This window comes from Phaenicophaeus curvirostris, chromosome 1 (assembly GCF_032191515.1).
Source record: "Phaenicophaeus curvirostris isolate KB17595 chromosome 1, BPBGC_Pcur_1.0, whole genome shotgun sequence".
Classification (NCBI taxonomy): Eukaryota; Metazoa; Chordata; class Aves; order Cuculiformes; family Cuculidae; genus Phaenicophaeus; species Phaenicophaeus curvirostris.
This window is the reverse complement of record NC_091392.1, coordinates 181,758,634-181,780,738: the sequence shown is the minus strand read 5'-3', so window position 1 is coordinate 181,780,738 and position 22,105 is coordinate 181,758,634. Positions and strand designations below refer to the sequence as shown.

Sequence of the window (22,105 nt, the reverse complement as noted above, 5' to 3'; positions counted from 1 at the left end):
TGCTGCAAAGTACTGTTTGTTCAGTGCCATGTAATCTGCAGAGCTATTAATTGCTCATGTGAAAAGATCCAGTTAGAAAGTGTGGTGAAACATCCTAATAACTCTTTTGAAAGAATATATAATCCACATTCATTAATCTCTTAAATACATATTTGCACAACAGATTAAAAGTGCAGGAATTATGTATTTTGCATATACAAAAGATGACCACATAATGGCTCCACGAGATCTTTGAACTAAAATTCTCTTTCTGATTTCTGTGGCAGATCTATTCCCTGCTTGTTTGTTTGTTGTTTTTCTGGCTAGAAGCATGCAGGATTATTGCTCTCTGGATGCACAGAGAACAGAATGTCCTTAACAAAACTTAAACACAACAAAGCAGCTCTAACCTACAACTCTATTAATGGAAAACTTCACATTTTTTACAATGGTCTTTCAATGGGTTTCAGCCTGTGAACCAAGATCATAGGAAGTGTCACGGAACTTTGTGAGTGGTCCACGAAAGGCAACTAAGAACAGCAAGCTCAGCCATGCCTTTCAGCAGTCTGGGGAGTCAACCAGTCAGGAAAGGCTGAAAACCAGTCATCTAAACAAACATATATAATCTTTGCACATAAAAGAAGCTATGACCTCTTTTGAACCATGGGATACATTTATTATTACAAGAAGAGCTTCACAAAGAAAAGAAAATTAGCTGTGTCTTTCAGTTAGGACATGCCTTCTGCACAACTAGACTAAAAAAAGCCATTTAATTATGGCAGCAAGGAGCTCAACAAAGTAAATTGCCTTGAGAAACAGCGTGTTAGCTTGTGACCAACACTGTTTGCACAGTCAGCCATCAGCTCAGGCCGTATACAGTATAAATTTCTGTCTGCCTTAAAAATGCCAGGCAGATAATCCTATAGTCATAACTTAGTGTAAGGAAGAGGCACATTATTACACCTGTATATTTTAGTAGCGTTTCCATGACAGCTGGTTCAGTTGCTACACATGAACGTAAGACTTGGAAGGCCTTTACTCGATACTTCTTTAAATATAAGTTTTATATGTAACTTTTAATAAGTTTCTATCCTCCTATCTGTAAAATGGAAATAATATTCCTTGCATCATCCAGTGCTAAGAGACACCATGAAGATAAAGATTTTATGAAAAGTACTTTTAAAACTTAGAATATTGAATTCTGTCAATCAACTTTGCCAGAGTTGACGTCAAATTTTGTACTCAAATAGCGAAGGAAAAAAACAACAAACCAATTACACAGCTTTAAGCTCCCTCAGATCTTCCTTTTCTGCCATCCTGTTTTGCCCTCATTATCCATCTCAAAGACTGATTAGCTTTGTTAAAAGATGCACCTGCCTTCTCACTTTTACTTCTGAGTAGATGGAGACAGGCTGCAATGAAAAGTCTGATTGCAACTTGTTAATTCACATATAAACCTATTCAGACAGTAGGCATGTGTCAAATTTTGCTTTCTGTTCTCATTTATGCACTGTTCAAGATCCCTGAAAACCATGCCACTTATCCCTCTGGTTTACAGTAGTCCCACTCTATTTTCAAAGTGAAGTTGAATTCTTGATCTGGAAGCAGCACCTCTCACCATCTGTTTGCAAATGTCATTGTATCTTCAGAGGTTAAGAAAAATCTCTGATATTTTAAAGAGCATCTGAGCGGTCTGGATTTAAATTGGAACAATCACTACCATGATGACTAAGGAATGCTTGCAGGATATGGCATAAAGTACTTCAAAGAGCATTCTGGGAAGAGAGGAGAAAAATGTGAAAAGGCATCAAAGAGATTTCACAGAAGAGACGTGAGTGGTTTCCAGACATAAGATCAAATCCCAGTTGCTGCGTCAATGGATCAGTACGTAGGCCACCATGTACAGAATTCAGAAGTTGAGGCAAGTAGCAGGGCCTGTTATAGTCTTTCCAAAACCTAAATTAAGACAACTTTCATAACAAGTAAGCAGAAAATTATAAAAAGTTAAGGGAAAGAAACCAATATTGTCCAACTCCTCTTCCACCCTTAACTTTACGTCTTCTCTAGCTACTTGACTTTAGAGTTTGGAGTGGCAGCTGATTCTATGCAGATCCTCTTTATTTACTTTTGCCCTCTTCCCTGCGTGGCTTCTCATAAACTGAAAATATGCCAAAAGATTTGCAGTTTCAAAACTGATTTAACAATTAGGTTATGCTCCCTCTCCACCTAAAAATGCCGTCAGCTCCACCACACCTAGAAGGGCTACACTGCTCTTCTGCTGGGGAACATAGAAACTCACGTACAGATACATACTACAGTCCATCATATCTTTCTACAGAGTGTAGATGTTACTAAACCAAAACTGTTGCTTATCTCTCATTTAGAGTTTTATTTTACAGAACAAATAAAAAGCATAATTTCCTAAAAGGCATGGTATTTGATCTGATGCTTTTAAATCTGAATCCTAACAGCTTTCATTGAGGCTGAATTAACAGTTTTCTGAAATGCGTAAAGACTCACTGACCTACTTAAAAAAAAAGATAAACAAACAAACAAAAAAAAACCTCTCCATGACAAATTCATTCCACTTTCTTATTTTTACTACAAAGACAGACAGGCATACAGCCTAAAATCACAACCAAGTATAAATTTTGACTGTTCTCAGGAGGGTCATTGAAATGAAAGTATTTTCTTGCTGAGCTTCATTGCCTGAAAAACATCTTGACTGGATACATTTAAAAATGCTGTTTATCTGAACTGTTTCAAAAGATTAGTTTGCATATTTTATATGATGCTATTCCACAAGTAAGAAGATTTCCAAATGACTTATTACAGGACATAAAACTCAGCAGAGTCCTGAGTCATTTAAGCTGGTACCTTAGTTAGAAAATGCCAGCTACACCATTGCATACCACCTCAGAGTCAGTGGATGGCAGATCCTCTTCCAAAATCCGAGTTAGATTCTGTCTTTCAGGTTATTTCTCAGTGGTTTACATTTTCACTGTCACCAGCATGTCAGTAAGACTCATATCTTATGAGCTCTGATTAATTCTGCCTTGATACTACTGAAATGCCAAGTATAAACTTTAACTTGGGTTCAGAAATGTTCATCAGTTTTGAAATATCCATAGACCCGTATATCAAGACCCATAAATACTCAGAGACACTTGTTATGATCCATATGGCATTAACAGCCTTGTTTCTTTCCAGCTGAGGACCCACCAAGTTAGTTATTCATCAGCACTGATAATGAAATATATCATCTTCCAACAAAAGGACATAGTCTTGTGTTAAAGTCTTCTAAGATACAAAATATGAATATATAACTCTTCTAGGACTTCCACTTATTTGCATTCTCAAGTAATCTTTTAATCGGTCACTCTTTCAGAGCTGGAACTTGTCACATCGGTAAAACATTTCTGTAAATACTGATGTCTAAACTAATCCTGTGTATCAGATATCTGCATTATTAGATTGCAGTCATAATATGATTGTTGTGGTTTAAACTTCTACCATTTCACAATGTATAAAATTTATAGGAATCTCCAGACTTCAGCATATAATGTAATCATTAACTATGTGAAAAGTAAGAAACTTCCCCTAGAGTAATTTAATTACTGAACAGTTTGCTATATTAGGTCTGCTACTTACACTGGAGCATTTTGTGCTGGAAACACCAGGGAAAGATCTTGAACTTCATGCCCTCATAAACCAAAGAATAGACTATATTCTTACATTCAGCTTAGTAAGAAAAAAAGCTCACAGAAAGTATTAGTTATGCCTTCATCCATTAACTAAGGTACTCGGCCAATATGGAAAAAAAAAAGTAAGATTTCAGTCCGTACCCAGAGGTCCATGCACGAAACTGTGCTCTGAAAAGATGTTTTCCATCCCCAGAAGAAAGGATGAGTCCACCTTTTCCAGGAATTTTTGAGCCAGTTTTAGCTCCATGCTAATTCGCATCAGCTATGTACCCAACTCACTGTTTGGAAGTGGCACCTGGAGCACATAGCGTTTGCAGCAGTCATTGACCTCCAGAGACATGGGGAATTTCGGAAACACTGTTAACAAGATGCTCTTGGTTTTTTTTGGCACAACTAAGCATCCTCCTTCCCAGTAAACTCAAGCCACTGTCCAAGATGGAAACTACGGCCAGTCTGTTCACCAAAAAGATGTTACAGATGTGTACACATAGGGCTGACCGGTCCCATTCCACCGTAATCCTCCAAGGAAGAGAGGCTCCTTGAGAAAAATCTTCAGGGGGTCTCCTCCAGCTAGTAGCTACAGAGCACAAAGATTCCTCCAAGGAAGGAGGTGGCGAAATTCCCATAACCTCCAGCTTTCCTGATGTGTGTATTTGGAAATATTTTGTCTACAAAGGAACTATGGAGACCTTAGGGTAGAGGAAAGTAAGATACTCCATTAGTTAAACTGAAAGGACCTAAACTAATACCTTCTACAGGGCATTAGGAAAAGTTTCATCAATCAGAAGGTTCATTCTGAAAATGATTTATGGTCTCTTAAGCCTGGCTGGTCTTGGCTTGTAGTGAGGCGCAGATCTGTCAGCCTCTGAGCTACCCCTGAAAGCAGAGCTAACTTTTGAGAACTTTTAAGCTTCACTTTCAATTAATTTTTAAAAAGGTACTTCTTAAAATTTTACTGAGAAACCATAACACATTATCTTTGAATGCTCTGATTATCCCAGCAGACTGAAACAGGGACAGCTTTTTACAAGGGCTGGCTCTCTGCAAATAAAGGCCTTTTGGAGCACACCTCAAAACCACTTATACCTACAAAAAGCCTCTTACACTTGCGCAAATCTGCCCAGCACCTGCCTTAGGCATAGACTTGAGAAAATACCTCTCTGCACTGGGAAGGAATTAGCAGTGATGTCGAGAGATGCCAGGTCCATTCTGGGGTGCTCACATTCCCTCACCCCACCTACTAGGTATTGAATATTGGGTACTAGAAGGAAAAGAACCACATCTGCTCCCTGCATTCCTGCACTCATATATGCACACACATGCTCACATTCTCCTAACAAACCAGCCTCCTTATCTACCTTTGAAAAGAAAACGCACATAGACCTGCTAAGCAGCCTGGGTTTCAGAAGTTTGTCTTATAACTTTGGGTTGTCAATCCAGCAGCAGTCCACTTTTAAAATAAAGCTGTGATTAGCCTGAAGGAAATTAAACTTGTCTCTCACAGCAAGCTCTTTAACTGCACTTTTGACAGTTTTCGATAATACCACCACAGAAGGAAGGCAAGCAGCTCCTTTTTGTTATCATTGCATGCAAAAAACACTTGCAAGCTGACCTGGCTTCCCATATATTAGTTTTCTACATAGATTTGCAACGGTGTCTGAATCGTCTTCCCCAACCTCTCTGCCAGATTATTATGGTACAAGTGCTTCGTGAAAAAAGTACAATTGATTGAAATTACACTAGAGTCAAATGTTTATAAAAAGGTGTCACAGAGGGAATGAAAACTAACTGCTGTGAAATTTAATGAAACCCACTGTGTGCCAAGGGCATAGGCAGCCAAATTGAATTTTAAAAGGAGCCAAGCAGGGAAGCTTGTAATCAGACTAGCCACTATGTTAGATGAGATAAGCAGAATGACTTTTCTCTATCATGAGATCAAAACAGACTGCAATTCTTATGCATGAGATGAAAAGTTACAATATTTATCCTCCCAGCTTCCTGTGTTCTTAGCACCGGATCTCCGGCTTAGTGGCCTGAAATGGAAATTGCCGTCTCCAGCAGTGTAAGGCTTGTCCCAGCCCTCGCAGGTCACCGAACTCTTTCCTGACACAGTTTTTATTGCAAATTGTTATGAAAAAGAGGAGCAAGCTAAACAGAGTTGTGAATGGCTCAGCATAAACTGTCTTTAGCCATGATGTCCCTTTCCACAGCCTGCAGAATGAATTCAAGTTGAATTCAAGTCAACGGAGGAGACCAGGAAATAAAAGGTAATAGCAGAAGCAATGAACTCTAGCCAACAGATGGCTCCGGGCTTGCAAGGAGAACAGTTTCCAAACCATCGCTCCACTGTAGCCTGCTAAGAAATACTTTTATTACTTAATTATTGTAACAGTGTTATTTTGAAACAGTGGTAAGAAAAGTGTGATCCACAGAGTGGTGATTAGATTCATTATCAGAGTAGTCCCTCGAACTCTGGTAGCACAAGGGACAATAAAGCTGTGCAGCTTATCTTATTTGTTGGAAATACTTTCAACTACATTCATTATTTCGGTGGCTTAGAGAGTTATCAGCAGTTTGGGAGGCAGATGAGAAGGGCACATTGGTATTTGCCTTGGCCCCAGGCCACACTGAGAGGATCAGGGTCTGTATCTTTGCCTCGATGACGGGTATCATCATCGCAACCTGTGTGAACTTGCAGCCTGGACCAAATGGCAGGATTCCGCTCTCTCTGGTCAGCTAGTAACCCAAGAATACTTTCCAGAAAGAAAGTTTCTGATTAGAGCGATTTCTATCACTGAACAAAGTTCTCTAAAGCCAGCCATTTGGTTTCTTGTAAAAGAACTTCTCATAAAAATGTCCTGACTTTTAAAACAACCTCCTCATTTTGCAGAATGTGCCTGTAATGGTTTGGGGGGTTATCTCAGCTGTAAAGAGCTTTATCCCATTATTTAGTGTCATTCTTCACGTTTTCACTGCGGTGGGGAAAAAAAGGACTTGAAAACTAACAGAATTCCTTGAAATCTAAAACACGCTACAGCACAGAAGTCTTAAGTTTTGTATTTTTCTACATGTAACTTATACAACATCTGAAAGACTCTGTGAGTCAGCAGTAGCTGAGTATACATATGTCCACGCGTACAGCAAATGGAGCTTTACAAGGGGGTGAAGTTCCTCTGTCCTTGCAGTCCCCTCCTGTCCCCCTCCACCCGCTTTCTTACCTGCACAGCACCATTCTTTCCTTGGCTGTCTTTGCCTGCTTTAACCTTAGACTCTGGCTGCTCCCACCTCTGCTCATACCTTTCTGAGGATGTAGTTGAACTAAAAGAGCTTTTAGAGGGGTGTAGGTTATTTGAAAATGGTGCTCTACCTATGTAAGTAACACATTTGTCCTTTGTTACTAACAAAACATTTAGAAATCTTCTTTTACATACTCCTCTACAAAGCACACAAGAAATTAGCCAGCATCAGTACTTATAATATAGAAATTAATTAAACTCAAAGCACCCCGAGTTTCCTGGTCTGACTTCATTTCAGTTAGGACTTTTTGGAAAAGAAACTGTCTCTGTCGCTCTTCCCCCAGAAATTTGCAGGATGGATTTCTATAGGGTTTCCTACAACCATAACAGAAGCAACACTGTATAACTGAGGATGTCTGTACAAATTTTCCAGACAGTTGTGCTAACCTTCAAATGACATTTAAATCTCGTAGTCATGCAGCAGCACCTATGCTGAGTCAGATCAAAATTTGAAATGAAGTACTCTCACACATACATTCATAAAGGTTCCTCAACATCATAACACCCCAGTTTCCATGGATTCCCCAAAATATCTACTTTTTAGTGTCTTGGTAATCCTTCCCAGTAACTGGCATTCAGCTGTATTATACTTGACTTGAATTGCTTGGGATGCTCTGAATATCATGCACATACTGATAAAATAAAAAAAATAAGTATTCATAAGTAGGCTTTCAGTAAGCTGCAGGCTCAGACAAAAGCCTGAACTTGTGAAGAAGTCAGGCAGTGCACTCCTCAGAAGCTGTAAGATTATTTCTTATACTCCACTAAGTTAGAGAGTTTCATATCCTTTCACAGGGTGCTGTATTGCAGAAGCAGCTTTTGTTATTCCAGACTGATCATTCATGGCTTTATCTCAAATCCTTTCTCCTCAATGCAAGGAACAAACTCCGTATCCTTTCACATTTATTAGAAAACCTTTCTTCTCAAATCAACAATACCACTTTATATTACAAAGGCATCTTTATTGGGAGACAATGCAAGACAACTGAGCTGTCAGATTGCAAAGGAAAGGGCCAAATCTTTACGTTGCTACAGAAACGATACGGTGTTGATCACAACTCCGCATTTTCTGCCTTATTCTCTGGGGAGCCATTTGGATCATGTTACAAGATAAAAACAACACTGATTTGTAAGAGATAATTGCTCAGGTTTTATTTGTTTAACATTTTCTTTATATTCCTGCAAACGGCTGACAAGTTTACTAAAAAGTTTGCTAGCCCAATAAAAAATTTTACCTGCAAATCAGTCTTAAATAGTCAGTTCTCATGAAAGACTGGGGTATATCAGGCTTATGCAGGAAAGGGTGGACTCAGCCCATGGTACAACCCTCTCAAGAAACAGTTACGTTCTAAGGCATTAGTCCTGCTGCAATTAATGTTCTGTACCTGAGGAATTAGATAGGATCTGGCATCCCATGAAGGTCTCTGTGGTGCTGCGTGGCAGCAACCTTCTTCAAAACCCACTAGCCTCAAGAAGTAGCAACAGCACTGAGCTCCAGATCCTGCCCTCCTCTGGGTCCCACGGTGGAATACTGGCTGTTGATTTCAGCAAATCAGGCTCTAGGGAAAAGCCAGTCTGGAGGGAAAAATGTCTGCCTCTCCTCTCAGATGTACCTGTGACATCAGGGGACTGACAGTGGAAAAAACAATGTAAATGAGATCTAATCAAGCCTAGTGAATCAGCCTTATCATCACCATTGTCAGGTTGCATTGACCGTGCCGTTTTTTTCATGCCTGAGAACATAGAGGACAGATACCAGAAGGGATTTGTCAAATGCAATATTGCTCCTCTGACGTCTTGTGGTAGCAGAGTCATCCCAAGACAAAGGAGAGGATGTCCTTCTTGGTCCTCTGTGACTTAAGGCCATCTCCACATGGTTTGAATGCCACTTAGGACTTTGCACTTGAGCAACATAAAAAGCTTAACATTGCAGAAGTCATAGAATCATAGAATCATAGAATAACCAGGTTGGAAGAGACCCACCAGATCATCGAGTCCAACCATTCCTATCAAACACTAAACCATGCCCCTCAGCACCTCGTCCACCCGTGCCTTAAACACCTCCAGGGAAGGTGACTCAACCACCTCCCTGGGCAGCCTGTTCCAGTGCCCAATGACCCTTTCTGTGAAGTCAACAAGGGCACTCCACAGAGCAAGGGAAATGATTGAGCAGGGAGTCAGCCAATATAATGGCCATGCAAGACATGTGGCTGTGGGTGGAGTTTTGGTTGTACAATATATCCCATGTTTCTTAAATACAGTACGTTCCTTCCTAACTGTTCACTGTGTGGAAAGAATACATTAGCTGCCTTTAAGTTCTGTATCTGACTTCATTGAAATGATGAAGGAGGCAAAAACTGTCTTACTGTACTTCATAAAGCCAAAGTTTAAAAAAGAGCTTGAAAGGTAAAAAAGTGTATTGGAGAAGTAAAAGGATATGAGCAAGGAAAGGGAAAAAGCAGATTGAATATGGTGAAAAAATTCCAAGTGGTGTGCCTAGTAAGCTGAGTTTCCTGAGAGAAATGAGGAAAAAAATACATTACACAGACATTTAACACCAGACTGGACAAAATCCTGGAAAATACACCATTGGGAACAACCCTGTCCTGCCTGTACGGCATATGACCTCATTCACACTGGAAAATATTTAAACATTTGATGCCTAAATGAAGTTCCCAGTGGTATTCAAATATCTCATAGAGCTCAGGAAGCTCTATAGACATTTCAATGCAGAAACAAATTTTCTAACTCCAACCCAGATTCTGCTCTGATCAACAAAAATGCAGAGGATCTGAAGTAACTCTGAATTTACTTTGTCTCTACTCCAGCAAAATAGATTATTTGCTCCCCTGCCTCACATTTTCTGAAGTTTCATTAGGTTATACAAGCAAAGCCTTTTGAAATTACAAGCATCACAGAAATGCTGAGCATCATTGTTCCTTTCTAATAAAGGAAGGGAAAAAAATCAAGACGTTTGAGCTTCATTCTACAGATACATAAAACAGCACTCCAGGACTTCTTTAGATCAAAAATTCTGTTCTTAATGCGAAATTCTTAATGCCCAACACAGCTGCAGCTATATTCAAAACATGACTTTTAAATTCAACATCAATATGAAAACAAAGAGAAGTAAAAAGTTTCTTCTTTCAGCAGCATCTTTTATTTTTTCTAATACATCAGCATTTCCATGTTAAACGTGCTTCCAGAGCACCTAAAATCTGACTTGTAGAATTCGCTCCAGGCTGAAAATCTACATTTTTTTTTTTCCACTGTATTTAGCCAAAATTTATATTAGGAGCAAATCTAATTAAAAGAAACATAAAACCAAAACCAAATCACAACAAAACTGAATGTATGTTTGAAAGCACAATTTGGTATAAACAAGATAATTCACTGAGGTAACTCTTCAAGAAGAAACTCAGCCTCAGAAACACACTCATTTTAGGCTAATGTCACAACCAAATAATCTTACCTCCAGGATAGAAATATGGATGTTATTTGTGCTGTCACTGACTCCAAAGGACACAAAAATTTGCAGCCCACACGGGCCCTGCTGATTTATTAGTAAGATTTTGAAACACCCCAAGAGTCAAGATATCTGAAGTGGTCAGGGACAGAAAGAAAAAAGACAAAGACAATAAAGTATGAAGACTACTCTCCGTGTAATTTGTCTTCTTCAAGTTGCATCTACACTATACCAACAGCATTACAACTCTATGCTTGCTTCACGTTGCTCATGACCTTGCATGCAGAGATAGCCTCCTCAGAGCTACTGATTCTGCACTTTATGACCAATAACATTTATTACTGCTCCTTCCTCCCTAACATGCTTCATTAAAATGGTTGGTGCTAGCTTATATAGCAAATCTTTGCTAACTCAAGTCTTCTCCAGCAGAACTCCTTAGGCAACAACCACACAAAAACCTGTGCTGTTAGATCTGTTGGGGCAACCACCTTTAGCTGGGCTGCAGTGGGAACTTCTGTGAGCAAGGTGAAGGCAACCATGGGAAACGGGATCCTCTCGTAAGAATATGCAGAACCCAAGTCTGCACCTTTTCTAACGTATTTCAGATAAGCACTATTATTCCCCTCCAGTCAGATTTGGTAGCCCATGCATAGAGAAAAGATTAAAGCAATACAGGCTGCATCTGATCAAGGCAATAGGAATCTAAATAATATAAATTATAAACTGAGAGTGACAGAGAACATATATTGCATCAGCTGAGGTTCAGTCCTGAATTTGTCTTGTATTTTAACTCCTGTTTGAATACAACAGAGAGAGATGGCTAATGCTCAGTAAAACATACGCTACAAAATCTGTTAAGTTAACATCACTGTCAAAATTACCTTCTTCTAATCATCTTCTCAAACAATAACATTTTCCTGCCTTACCTACTCCAAACTCATACCCAAGCATTTGAGTCTGCACCGTACCACAGTATGTAAAGGTACTTTGTAGGGCTGGGAAGTAGAACATCACCACTAGCAGTCACAGGATGCAATTCAGCAGGTCAAAGTAAAGCCAAAAAGGGATGAAGCTGGAAAACTATACGCTGCAGTTAATGTTTTGGTGGATGCCTACAGAAAACTGGAGAGACTACTGGTGTGAAACACAGCATCTATGAAGCACTTCTATAGAGATTGTTCTAGTAAAGAAATCACAACATAGCGCAGCTTAAATGGATTAAAAATAAGGTAACTGTTGGACCTTCAAAAAACAATGACAATCAGGAAACTAATTTTACAATTACACATTCTTGGTGCTACAATTTTAATATTTGTATTAATAATCTGAAAGAAAAGCAGTCAAGGTAATTCACTGCTGGAACAGCTTATGAAGATCCTACTTTTCTGAAAGTAATTCAATTAAGATTAGAATTTGGGGTTTTTTTCCTCAGAGATATATTCTTGTTCAAACCAAAATTATATGAAGGCTGTTCTACACAATCCATGCTACAGCAGACTTCAAACTACATAGTCACAGTGTTCTCTGCTGACTTTATTATTGCTGAATATACGAGCCTGTGACACGGCATGCAATCACTCACTAGCAACATTTAACAGTGCCGTATTCCTTGTTTGCTCTTCCTCGTTACCTCCCAGTGAGGCATCTGCTCCTTTCATATGCCCCTCTTGCAGTGCCTTTATATGTGCATGTATACACTAGATTAATACCCAGCACACAGCTTGTCTTTGTATAGAATGAGGTTTGCCTTGTCACATGTCTACATGACCACAGCAAAGTCACTGAAGCTTTGCATCTGACAAGAGGAAAGAGAGAGGAAGATGTGGCAAAACAGACCTGAGCAGCTAACTTGAAGCTGAAGAACAGAGCTTGCTGCTTGCTGTTTGACAGAAGCAGACGCCCCACCCCAGCCTCTCTGAGTAAGTTACCCTTCTGAAAAATACATTAAGCTATACAAGATGAAAGAAACAAAAGATGATTTTTACATGTTATTATGCCTGGTTTTTTTTCCAGGTACAAATTTCAAGGGGAGTTGAGAAGAATATGTATAGATGGGGGAAATGGACAAGACAAGCCTGGGAGAACTGCAAGAGAGTCTAAGGTAAATATTTCCTTCCTGGAAGTCTTGAGCATTTCGTATCTTCCCTGTCCCTGATAAGGCTCTTCCTAGTTACATTTTCTCCCTAAAGGCAGAAAATGATCCTGACTTTAGTATTCCAGGCACAAAGCAAAGTCTCACTTCAGCTCTCCAACAAAGTAACGGTTACTGGTCACTGCTGTTCTTTTCCTCCAACTCCCCACAAGCCTTTCCCACGAGTTTCTAGTCCATATAGTCAACTGAAACTACCCTCACCAAAATCCCTAATGACTACTTCTTAGCCAGTGTCAGAACTGAGACTGACTTCATTCTCCTCGACCCATGGGTTGGCTTTGACTACTAGCCATCTTTCTAGAAACATGATCGTCCCTTAGGTTCAGCGACTACATCTCTTCCAAGAGCTCTTCTTACTTCTTTAATTGTTTCCCCAGGCATTTTCTTTGAAGGATAGCTTCTCTGCATGGTCTCACAGTGCTATGACTTGGGTGCTCTTCCCTTCTCTGCTACCTACACTTTAGACCTTGACTATCTCACCTGAAAAGTCAGATTTGGTCATTAATATGCTAACATATATGCTTCGGATCTGTCTCCCTTTTGGATCTCTCACCCAAAATCTCAAAGGCTTTCTCTAAGATTTCCTCACAGGCAACACAGAGGCATCATCCCACACTCAAATGTTCTCCTCATCTTGATTAGAGTACTCCTCCTTTTTCTGCTGTCTGCATCCAGCAAACACTTGTACTGAGCAGTCTATATGTGACGGAAACTATTATGACCACTATTGGCGAGGGAGACATGACAAAGGATTTTGAAGCAATTTTATGTGATGCTAAGAGCTTTTTCTAGAAGGCCACTTTTTGTTTTTATTTTTCTGACACAAAATCAGAAGTTGTTAGGATCAGTTTCCCCTTTATGCCAAACAGTTGAATGTTCCATTCATCACCCCTGCCCAGTTCAAGAGCTTTCCAGCTTTTTCTAACCAGCAATTCAAGGACCATATTTTCAGGTGTTTCGACACTCCTATGAGACACATGGAAAGCAAGACAGAGAAATAAGGAGAAACAGACAAGGTGCTGCTGGAAATTTTGCTCTTTTACTGAAGAGAGCAGCAAAACTTGTGCATTTATTGAGTAAAATCAGTGAACAACCGGTAATAAACATGGCAATACAAACCACATGGCTACTCTATAATCATGGGGACAGCTCACTTTGATGCCACTTCAAATCAGGGCCAAAGTGTCAGTTCCAGAGAGGTGTCTAAGTCAGCAGGTTGTTTCATGCTGTTCCCTTGGACCCATACCCCTCTGAGCTTGACTTAGCTGTCAGAGCTACACAGCCAAAAGAAGCTCTGAGTTTGTGTAGATTGCATCTATAATTCCTGTGCATTGACCATTTTAATGAAACACTTCACCTTGCCAGCATAATACTCTTTAAATTGACCATCCTTGCAATACTTGTGTCTTTTGATCCACTATCTCTCATAAAATTGGCTAACCTTTAAGTTCATTATGTTCTTCAAATTATTGCTATGTTCTTAAAATCATTGCTCTGCATTCAGAGAGCGAAACTACTCACCAAATTAGTGTGTTGTATCTGAGCTACCTACCTGCAATTTTCTAGTGTCCCCATTTAAGTGGAATTGACTTGCCATGGCACAATGAAAAGAAGATCAATAATTACAGACTCCAATTTGCCATGGATTTGTTAAACTTCACTTCCTGCTGTTATGCCCTCAATAGTTACGGTCAAAGATACAAGCTTGAAATGTATTCTAGCTACATTATATATGCCTCAGTCTTCCAAACATTCAAAGGAAACCAGCTGAAAACACTGCACTTACTATTGCAGGTGAAGACTGTATCCGTCTACATAACTGTGCCCTCAAGAGGTTACAGACAGCATAACTTTCACCACAGTCCTCAGTTCCTTGAAGCAATCCAACAAAAAAGTCCATGAAATACGTTCTGAGACACTGCAGCAGCAGTTTGCTGGCTGTGGGCTGCAGACCACTGACAGTCACAAAAGAAATGGTTGGCCTTGGGGTGTTGGCTACTTGTTGCCCACTACCGAATTGCTTTAGAAAACAGACTAAAAATAACATTGTTTTTCATGTAATGACTACAGAGATACCATGTGATCATGCATGGGAAAGGAAGCGGTTTCTATAATTGCAAAGAGGAAAAGTCTAAGATGCAGTCTTCATACTAGGAACAGAAACTCAGCATGTATCATACCAGAGTTGTCTTGAAATACATGTATGCTCTGTGGCCAGGATTATCTGAAATAGCAAATATAGACTAAAAACGTAAGATCAACCCATATCTAAAGAGCCCTTCTGACTCTGTGTGGATCTGCAGTTTCTTGCATGTTCTGCCACTCATTTTTTATGAGGAGAACAAATTTATGGTATAAGCATTCATGAATAATTCACCCCCCTGAGTTGCCACTTAAAACTTGGGGAAATCCCAGCTGTAAAATCTTGGCAACGTTTACCTAGTGCAAGCTGCGCTACTTTTATACAGGTGTTATTTCACTGACCTACTTGGAGTTACTCCCCCTTTGCTTTGCTAGAAGAAGTGGATCAGGCTGTTTGCTCACCATCTCTGGTAAGCAAATCTCTCTGCCACCTCTTCACAGCAGTAAAAATGCTTTCAGTGTTGAAATAAATTAGTTTTAGCAACCTTAGCGTTTTGGTTCACCACTGTTTCAGGGGCTTGCATATCTCACCCCAACATGGGCCTCCCATAATACTCTGTTGTCTTAGTGGCTTAGTTTCTCATCAAGTCCATGTTATTAAATCATGTTGAGAAACTTACTTGGATCTAGACTCACGGAACATCACTAAAGCCATTTACTAGACACACTGAGCATGTCTTTAAGCTGGTTTCTAACTTCAGGAGAAACATAGTTTATTCCAACACTCATCCTCCACCACTAGGGCTGCAGACAGAGCAGGATGTTAGTGCAGGTGACTCAGATGAAAAGGAAGTGAAACTGCCCATCCTTCTCCTTGCCCTAACACAGAGGATGAATTAGTAGCATCACTCAGAGGGCTGCTTATTTCCCCAGACGTTTCCTTCATATAGAGATAAGAAGGGTCTCTTCTCCCCAGTAAAAAAAAAATATTTGTGAGGATTTTATTTGGTCAGATCTCCAAGTGGGGACCAATTAAAATGACAATCACTATACAGCCACTGAGCCATATTCAAAGCACACATCACGGTAAATAACTATAGTACAGGGAACAAAGAACTGACATTCCCTGTTAGCAAATAAATTGAACAGCTTGTGGCTATCTTGACATAAAACAACCTAATAATTATAGTGACTAACTTAGACATCAGAATAAATGTAGTCACATCATTTAAGTAATGAAACTATACTGATTTATAGAAGCTAAGGATCTGATTAAAGATGTAAGGATTGGATCTTTAGCCTAATATGTCCCTTCAGTTCAACCAAGTTATTAACTTTCACCACCCGGCCTCTCCCTCGTGTCCTCACAGTTGGGTTTTAAGCAGGTTACAAAATGACGGGTTCTCACTTTGTTCATTTCTTACACACTTCCAGCAGCACTAAGTGAAATGAGAGACAACCATAAAAGCCAGCAGAGGAGAAAATTAGACATGCTGTGTAACTAATTTCTGAACTGTAAGCAAAGTTGTTGGCAATTTTCGTTTCACATCACAAGTTCACATTTCTTTGAATTGTCACCTACCAAGGACAAGCACTACCTGCTCATGCCCTTCCAGGCAGGATGGGATGCTGTCTGCTCAGCTGAGACAAGCTCCAGGGCTGGCCATGGTGCGGTCTGAAGGGACCTCTCACCTCCTTGCACAGGAGCCACCATCCTACCTCAGAGAAGGGTGCACACCTTCAGTCACACCAGTGTCATGGGAAAGCAGTGTCCCTCCCGTGTCCCCCAGGTCGGCTGCTCAGAGCTAGAGCTGCTGTGTTTGCTGGGGTGGCTGTGAGCAGACACAGGCATGGCCAGCCCCGTTCTGTGGGCCGGCAGGGGAGCACGGCTGCGAGAAAGGGGCCAAACGCAAATTAAAACCAGATGAGCCGAGCCAGCAGTTGGAAAGAGGGGGATGGTTAAAGCGCAAGCTTGTGATGGCTCTAAGTGAAAATAGCCAGACCAAGAAGGCTTGCAGTCTGTCACCAAACCAAAAATCCCCTCCACTCCCTGGCTGGAACTGTAGCTTCCAGCAGAGTTAACTCTCCAGCAGCTGCTGTACTTTCAAATTGTCAGCCAGATTAAACACAGGAATGCCTGTGGGTTGCAAAGCTGAGAGAAGAGTGAAGTGCCAGGATTGGTTTGCTATAAAGTGTGCAGAAACTACACAAATACTTGGAGGTAGTGCAGAAACTACACAAATACTTGGAGGTAGGACTCCCCGCAGCAAGAGGGAGCTACGTTGACATCGCCTGGCTGGAGTCTTGACACGGGGGGATATGGCTTGCCTTGGTTGTCTGCCCTGAACTGAATGGTATCAGAGTTTTTTTTCTTGTGCTTCCTTAGGGCTACTGACTCGGGATGTACCCAGACTGTCCTTGTAGAGCAAGTTTCTGTTTGGAGGGGGAAGAAGCAGGGGTCCCACTGCAGCCTGCTCCTCTGCAGCCGAAGCTGGGGTGCCTGGCTGGAACCAGACACTGCAGGGCACCCAAAACACCGGTGCCTGCACTGCCCTGGCACTCAAAGTTCAGGGAAATGCATCCCTTTAGAGCGGCAAGCACACGAGGGTGGTGGAGCACTTGCACCAGTCAAAAGTGAGTGCCACTGAGCCGTTCGTCACCGATAACAAGAGAGTGATGATTTACTGGGAAAACTGCCCCATAAAAAAACCACTTGAGGATCCTGTTTATTGTCTCATACCCTTCAAACACTCCACAGTTACAAATACTCCATACAATTACAAGCTAAAAAAAGGAGGGGAGGTGATTCTCCCACACACTGTCTAGCCCATAGACTCAACAAACCCGCAGCACCATCAATGGGCAGTGTGGGTCAGACAGCCTGGCGAGGCTCCTCTTGGAAGACGGTGGGCCACCTACAGTAGGGATAAACAATCCCCACTTCAAACCTGGTCCACAGTCTTGTTGCCAGATCCACACAGCCACAGAGAGCAGAGGTGAAGGGAGCTGTGCCAGGGAGGGGGGTAGGAAGGTGTTCCCACATAACTCAGCCTCTCCTCTGCAAAACCACAATGCTCCATGGGATTCTGCAGCCCACACACTTCTCCAGGTACCTCCGTTCTGGCTGAGCTCCACTGGAAACTACAGCCCACAAAACCACTGCACAGGCACTGGCCCGCAGAACCCAACTTGGCATACAACTCTCAAAGGTTGCACAGCGATCAGGCAGGGAATAAGCCCAAGAAAGTGACCAAAGGCGGCTGCATCTTTGAGCCACGTTCAGGTGTGCAGACAAACAGCTCAATCACCAAGGGAGCCAATCAGTCTCCCTCGCTAGAAGAAAGCTTGGCCCACTCCTTCCTCTTCCCGAAGTACCAGGGTGGTCTCCACACATGCAAACCAACATCCTGGAGATACCCCCACCCCCTTCCCACACGAGCACTTACCCCCCAGGAATTGGATGCCTCCTGCCACCCTGCCCACGGTCCTGGAGATGAGATCGGACACGCAGCAGCCCATGAGTGCCGTCAGGGCCACCAAGAGGAGTAGCCCACAGCCCAGGCCTGTCACCACCGTGCAGATCCTCCACTCGGCACTTGGGATGGCCTGGAAGGAGGCATAACGACCACACTGCTCCACCATCACGGTTGTCTGGCGGCTCTCATCCCGCACCGGGTAGGAACACCTCCGGAAAGTGCCAAAGGAAACTGACTTCTCCAGCTGAGATCCTAAGAGCCAGTAGGGCATGAAGAAGCCCACACAGGAGGCAGCAGCACAGAGGAAGGAGAGGAATGCCCAGACCACGCCGGCACATGTGAGGCTGGAGGCCATTTCTGTATCTGCTCCGAGACCCCTCACGACGGGGAGAAAGAAAAGCAGCTGCGTATTTCAGAGGCGTTTTATAGAGTCTCTCAGCCTTGACAAATCCTCAGCCTGGGAGAAGCTTGGACCCTAACAGCCGAGGGGATATTTCCTCCCATCATGAAGACAAAGGTCTCTATATTAAATAACAAAACACAAAAAAAGGAGAAGACAAGTTCAGTAATACCGTCATGAGAAATAAAGTGTTTATCTGTCCAAGTGTTTTTTCTTCCTACAAGACTTTTCATTAGACATCTCACTTTTCTGTCCCATTCTTGCAAGCAGCTGCTAGAACCGCTGTCAGCAATACTGACTGCAGGGGATGGTGGGACAGCAGTGACAGGCAGCCCAGCCAGCACAGGCTGCTGTGAGCATCCAGGAATGCTCTGCAGCCACCTTCTGGGGTTCCCTGTGTACTTGCCTACTCACTTTTCTCCATCATAAGTCTTGATTGTTCCCATACCAATAGAGAAAAAAGGTGAGGTCTCATTTATCCTTAGCTAGTCAGGCCCTCCTCCTTTGACATCAGGGGAATGTACTTCACATTATGTACGGCTTCAGTGCAAAACTATTCCCAGTACCCAAGGCTTTTTAAGATCAGACCACTGTGGCAGAGGTAAACCTCATTAACAAAGCCCCAAGAGAAGTGTTACAAGGTGACTTTTTTTCCAGCACTCCCTTAAGTTATCGCCATCATTGTGCAATAGGAGTCCTTTATCGCTTGATGTCCAGGAATCCCAGTTCCAGATGGGCTCCTACCAGGTAAAGACATTGCCACATCTTCTGGATTCATTCCCAAGAAACAACAAGCAGCATGTGATTCAAACACAAGGGATCTTTCAGTATTCCTGCTTGCACTCTGCTGAGCTCCTTCTTTGCCTCTTCCCAGCTCAAACCCAGAAGCCTTAAACACTCTGCATCCTTCTCAGACAACTCCAAGCCTCTAAGCTCAGGACCAGTGCAACCAAGCACTTTTGATAGTTGCAGAAACCTACAAACTGCTTTCCAGAGGCTGGGGGTGTGTTCCTTGTGAAACTCATGCTGGATCATCACTCCAACTTGCATTTGTGAATTTAAGATAATTTCCTACAACTGCTGCCAAATTAATTCTGATGGCTATTTAAAGGTGCTTTCTTTCTAGCATGATTAGATGCCAATCAGTGAAACCAATCTATGTACAGGCAATAAAATGAATACTACTTCAATACAAAAAGGGAATGTAGAGAAACAGTTTGTAAGCCTATAAGTGAAATTAAGCATGTGTACCACAGAAAAGTTTTGTTTACTTTTAAAACACTAAGAAAAACAAATCTCTTCTATAACATTAAAAAAAAAAAAAAGGCCTATTCTGCTATTAAACACGTATACAGCTATTTACTTGTAGCCTATCCACAGAAATGCTTTTGTGCTCACAGGAGATCAAACCCCTGGGGACAAAAACTTGTGAGAGGGGCATAAGGTGCCTCCATCCCTCCAGAGGCATCTTCTGGAGATGGATCTGCCCGTGTCTTGGCGTGGCACCAATTGTCTAAGGCAAAGTGGGTCACAGCACTCGGGGAAAATCGTGGTCTGAGTTGGGGGAAGAGGCGCTGCTGGAAACAGGGGGCAGCGTGGAGGCTCCCGGGGTCGGGACCTGCAAACCCAGCGGCTCCAGCCGGGCAGCATCCCCGCTAGCGCAGAGCCGGGGCGCTCTCCGGGGAGGCGGCTTCGCCCTGCGGCCCCGAAACCCCGCGCCCCAGCCTCCGGGGGAAGGAGGGGGCGGCCGGGAGATCCGGCTCCCCCCGAGGGAAGGCGGCGGCCGGGAACCAAAACTCGCTGGGGTGATGCGAGGGGAAGGATGCGGGGAGAGAAGGAGCAGCGCCCGCGGGGCCCGGAGGGGCGGGGATGGGGGGCAGGGGGGCCGGGAGAAGCAGGGGCTGGGAAAAGAGGGGGTCCGGGAGGAGCAGCGGCTGGGAGAAGAGGGGGAGAAGAGGGGGTCCGGGAGGAGCAGGGGCTGGGAGAAGAGGGGGTCCGGGAGGAGCAGGGGCTGGGAGAAGAGGGGGTCCGGGAGGAGCAGGGGCTGGGAAAGAGGGGGGCCGGGAGGAGCAGGGGCTGGGAGAAAAGGGGGTCCGGGAGGAGCAGGGGCTGGGAGAAAAGGGGGTCCGGGAGGAGCAGCGGCTGGGAGAAGAGGGGGAGAAGAGGGGGTCCGGGAGGAGCAGGGGCTGGGAGAAGAGGGGGTCCGGGAGGAGCAGGGGCTGGGAGAAGAGGGGGTCCGGGAGGAGCAGGGGCTGGGAGAAGAGGGGGTCCGGGAGGAGCAGGGGCTGGGAGAAAAGGGGGTCCGGGAGGAGCAGGGGCTGGGAGAAAAGGGGGTCCGGGAGGAGCAGCGGCTGGGAGAAGAGGGGGAGAAGAGGGGGTCCGGGAGGAGCAGGGGCTGGGAGAAGAGGGGGTCCGGGAGGAGCAGGGGCTGGGAGAAAAGGGGGTCCGGGAGGAGCAGGGGCTGGGAGAAGAGGGGGTCCGGGAGGAGCAGGGGCTGGGAGAAAAGGGGGTCCGGGAGGAGCAGGGGCTGGGAGAAAAGGCGTTGTGAACGGAGAAGAGCTGGAAAGGCAGCCGGGAGGACAGAAGGGCTGGGAAACGAGAGCGGTCCCGGGTGGCAGGGAGATCCGGGAAGGACGGAGACCCGGGGGAGATGGGATGCGGGACGGCAAGGGGATGAGAAAGCTGGGGAGCCGGGAGGACAAGCGAGCCCGGAGGGTCCGGAGGAACCGGCAAAGGAGGCGGCTGAGCAGCGTCTCCGGGCGAGGAAGGGGATAGAGGAGGAGGGAAAAGTCGGTGGGAGTGGGGTGGGGGGAAGCAGAAGATGTAGCCGGGCAGGGTGAGAAGAGATCTGGGAGGGGAAGGGGTTTCTGAGGAATCGCAGATACGAAGTCGTGCAGGGGATGCAGCGTGCAAGGAGTGCGAGAGCGCAGGGGTCCGGGAGAGGGAGGAGGTGCAGGAGGCATGGGGTGCCGAGGGAGCGGCTGGGGGTGCCGGGGAGGCGATGGTCACTTACCGCCACGCCGGGCGCGGGTCTGGCTGCGGGTAACACGCGGTCGCGGGGCCGCCCCGAGCGACTTTCCCCGCGGCCCCGGCGCGGAGGCGACACGGGAGCTCCGAGGCGGGCGGGACCGGGATCGGGACCCTCCCCAGCCCGGCCCGTCCTTCCCTCCCTTCCTCCGCACGTCCCTCTCCTCCCTCCCCGCCCTGTTTGATTCCTCGGGAAGCAACGCGCTCCGCCGCCTCTCCTCCCCCTTCCCCGCCACCGCCTCCCCGGGCGGGACCCGCCGCCGAGCCGGGGGGACGAGGGGGCGCTCCCGGGGCGGGGTGGTCCGGCTCCCAGGGGAGGGAGCGGGGGTGCAGCCGGGGGTGGGGGAGTCTCGGGGACCGGAGGAGCTGGGGCTCCCCGAGGCTGGGGCGACAGCGACCGGGGGCCGGAGCGGTGGGTTGCCGGCTCCCGGAGCCCTCCCGGGGACAAGGAGCGGTGGGTCCCGGGTGCTGCGGGGAGTGCTGCGGCGCCGCCGGGCTCCGCTGCTGCCTCGGTGGGGCAGTG

General features: G+C 44.5%; 1 protein-coding gene across 1 annotated transcript in view; it reads right to left on the bottom strand.

The window, feature by feature from the left end:
* Positions 1-21,586, bottom strand: part of LHFPL6 (LHFPL tetraspan subfamily member 6) — a 151,029-nt gene extending 129,443 nt beyond the window's left edge. Inside the window, exons 1-2 of the mRNA XM_069882053.1 lie at positions 21,569-21,586; positions 18,126-18,676 (exon numbers count right to left, since the gene is read on the bottom strand). Of these exons, the coding sequence (XP_069738154.1) occupies positions 18,126-18,510 (385 nt within the window). The 5' untranslated portion in view covers positions 18,511-18,676; positions 21,569-21,586. The remainder of the gene's footprint in view (positions 1-18,125; positions 18,677-21,568) is intronic.
* Between the last annotated feature and the right edge of the window lie 519 nt (positions 21,587-22,105).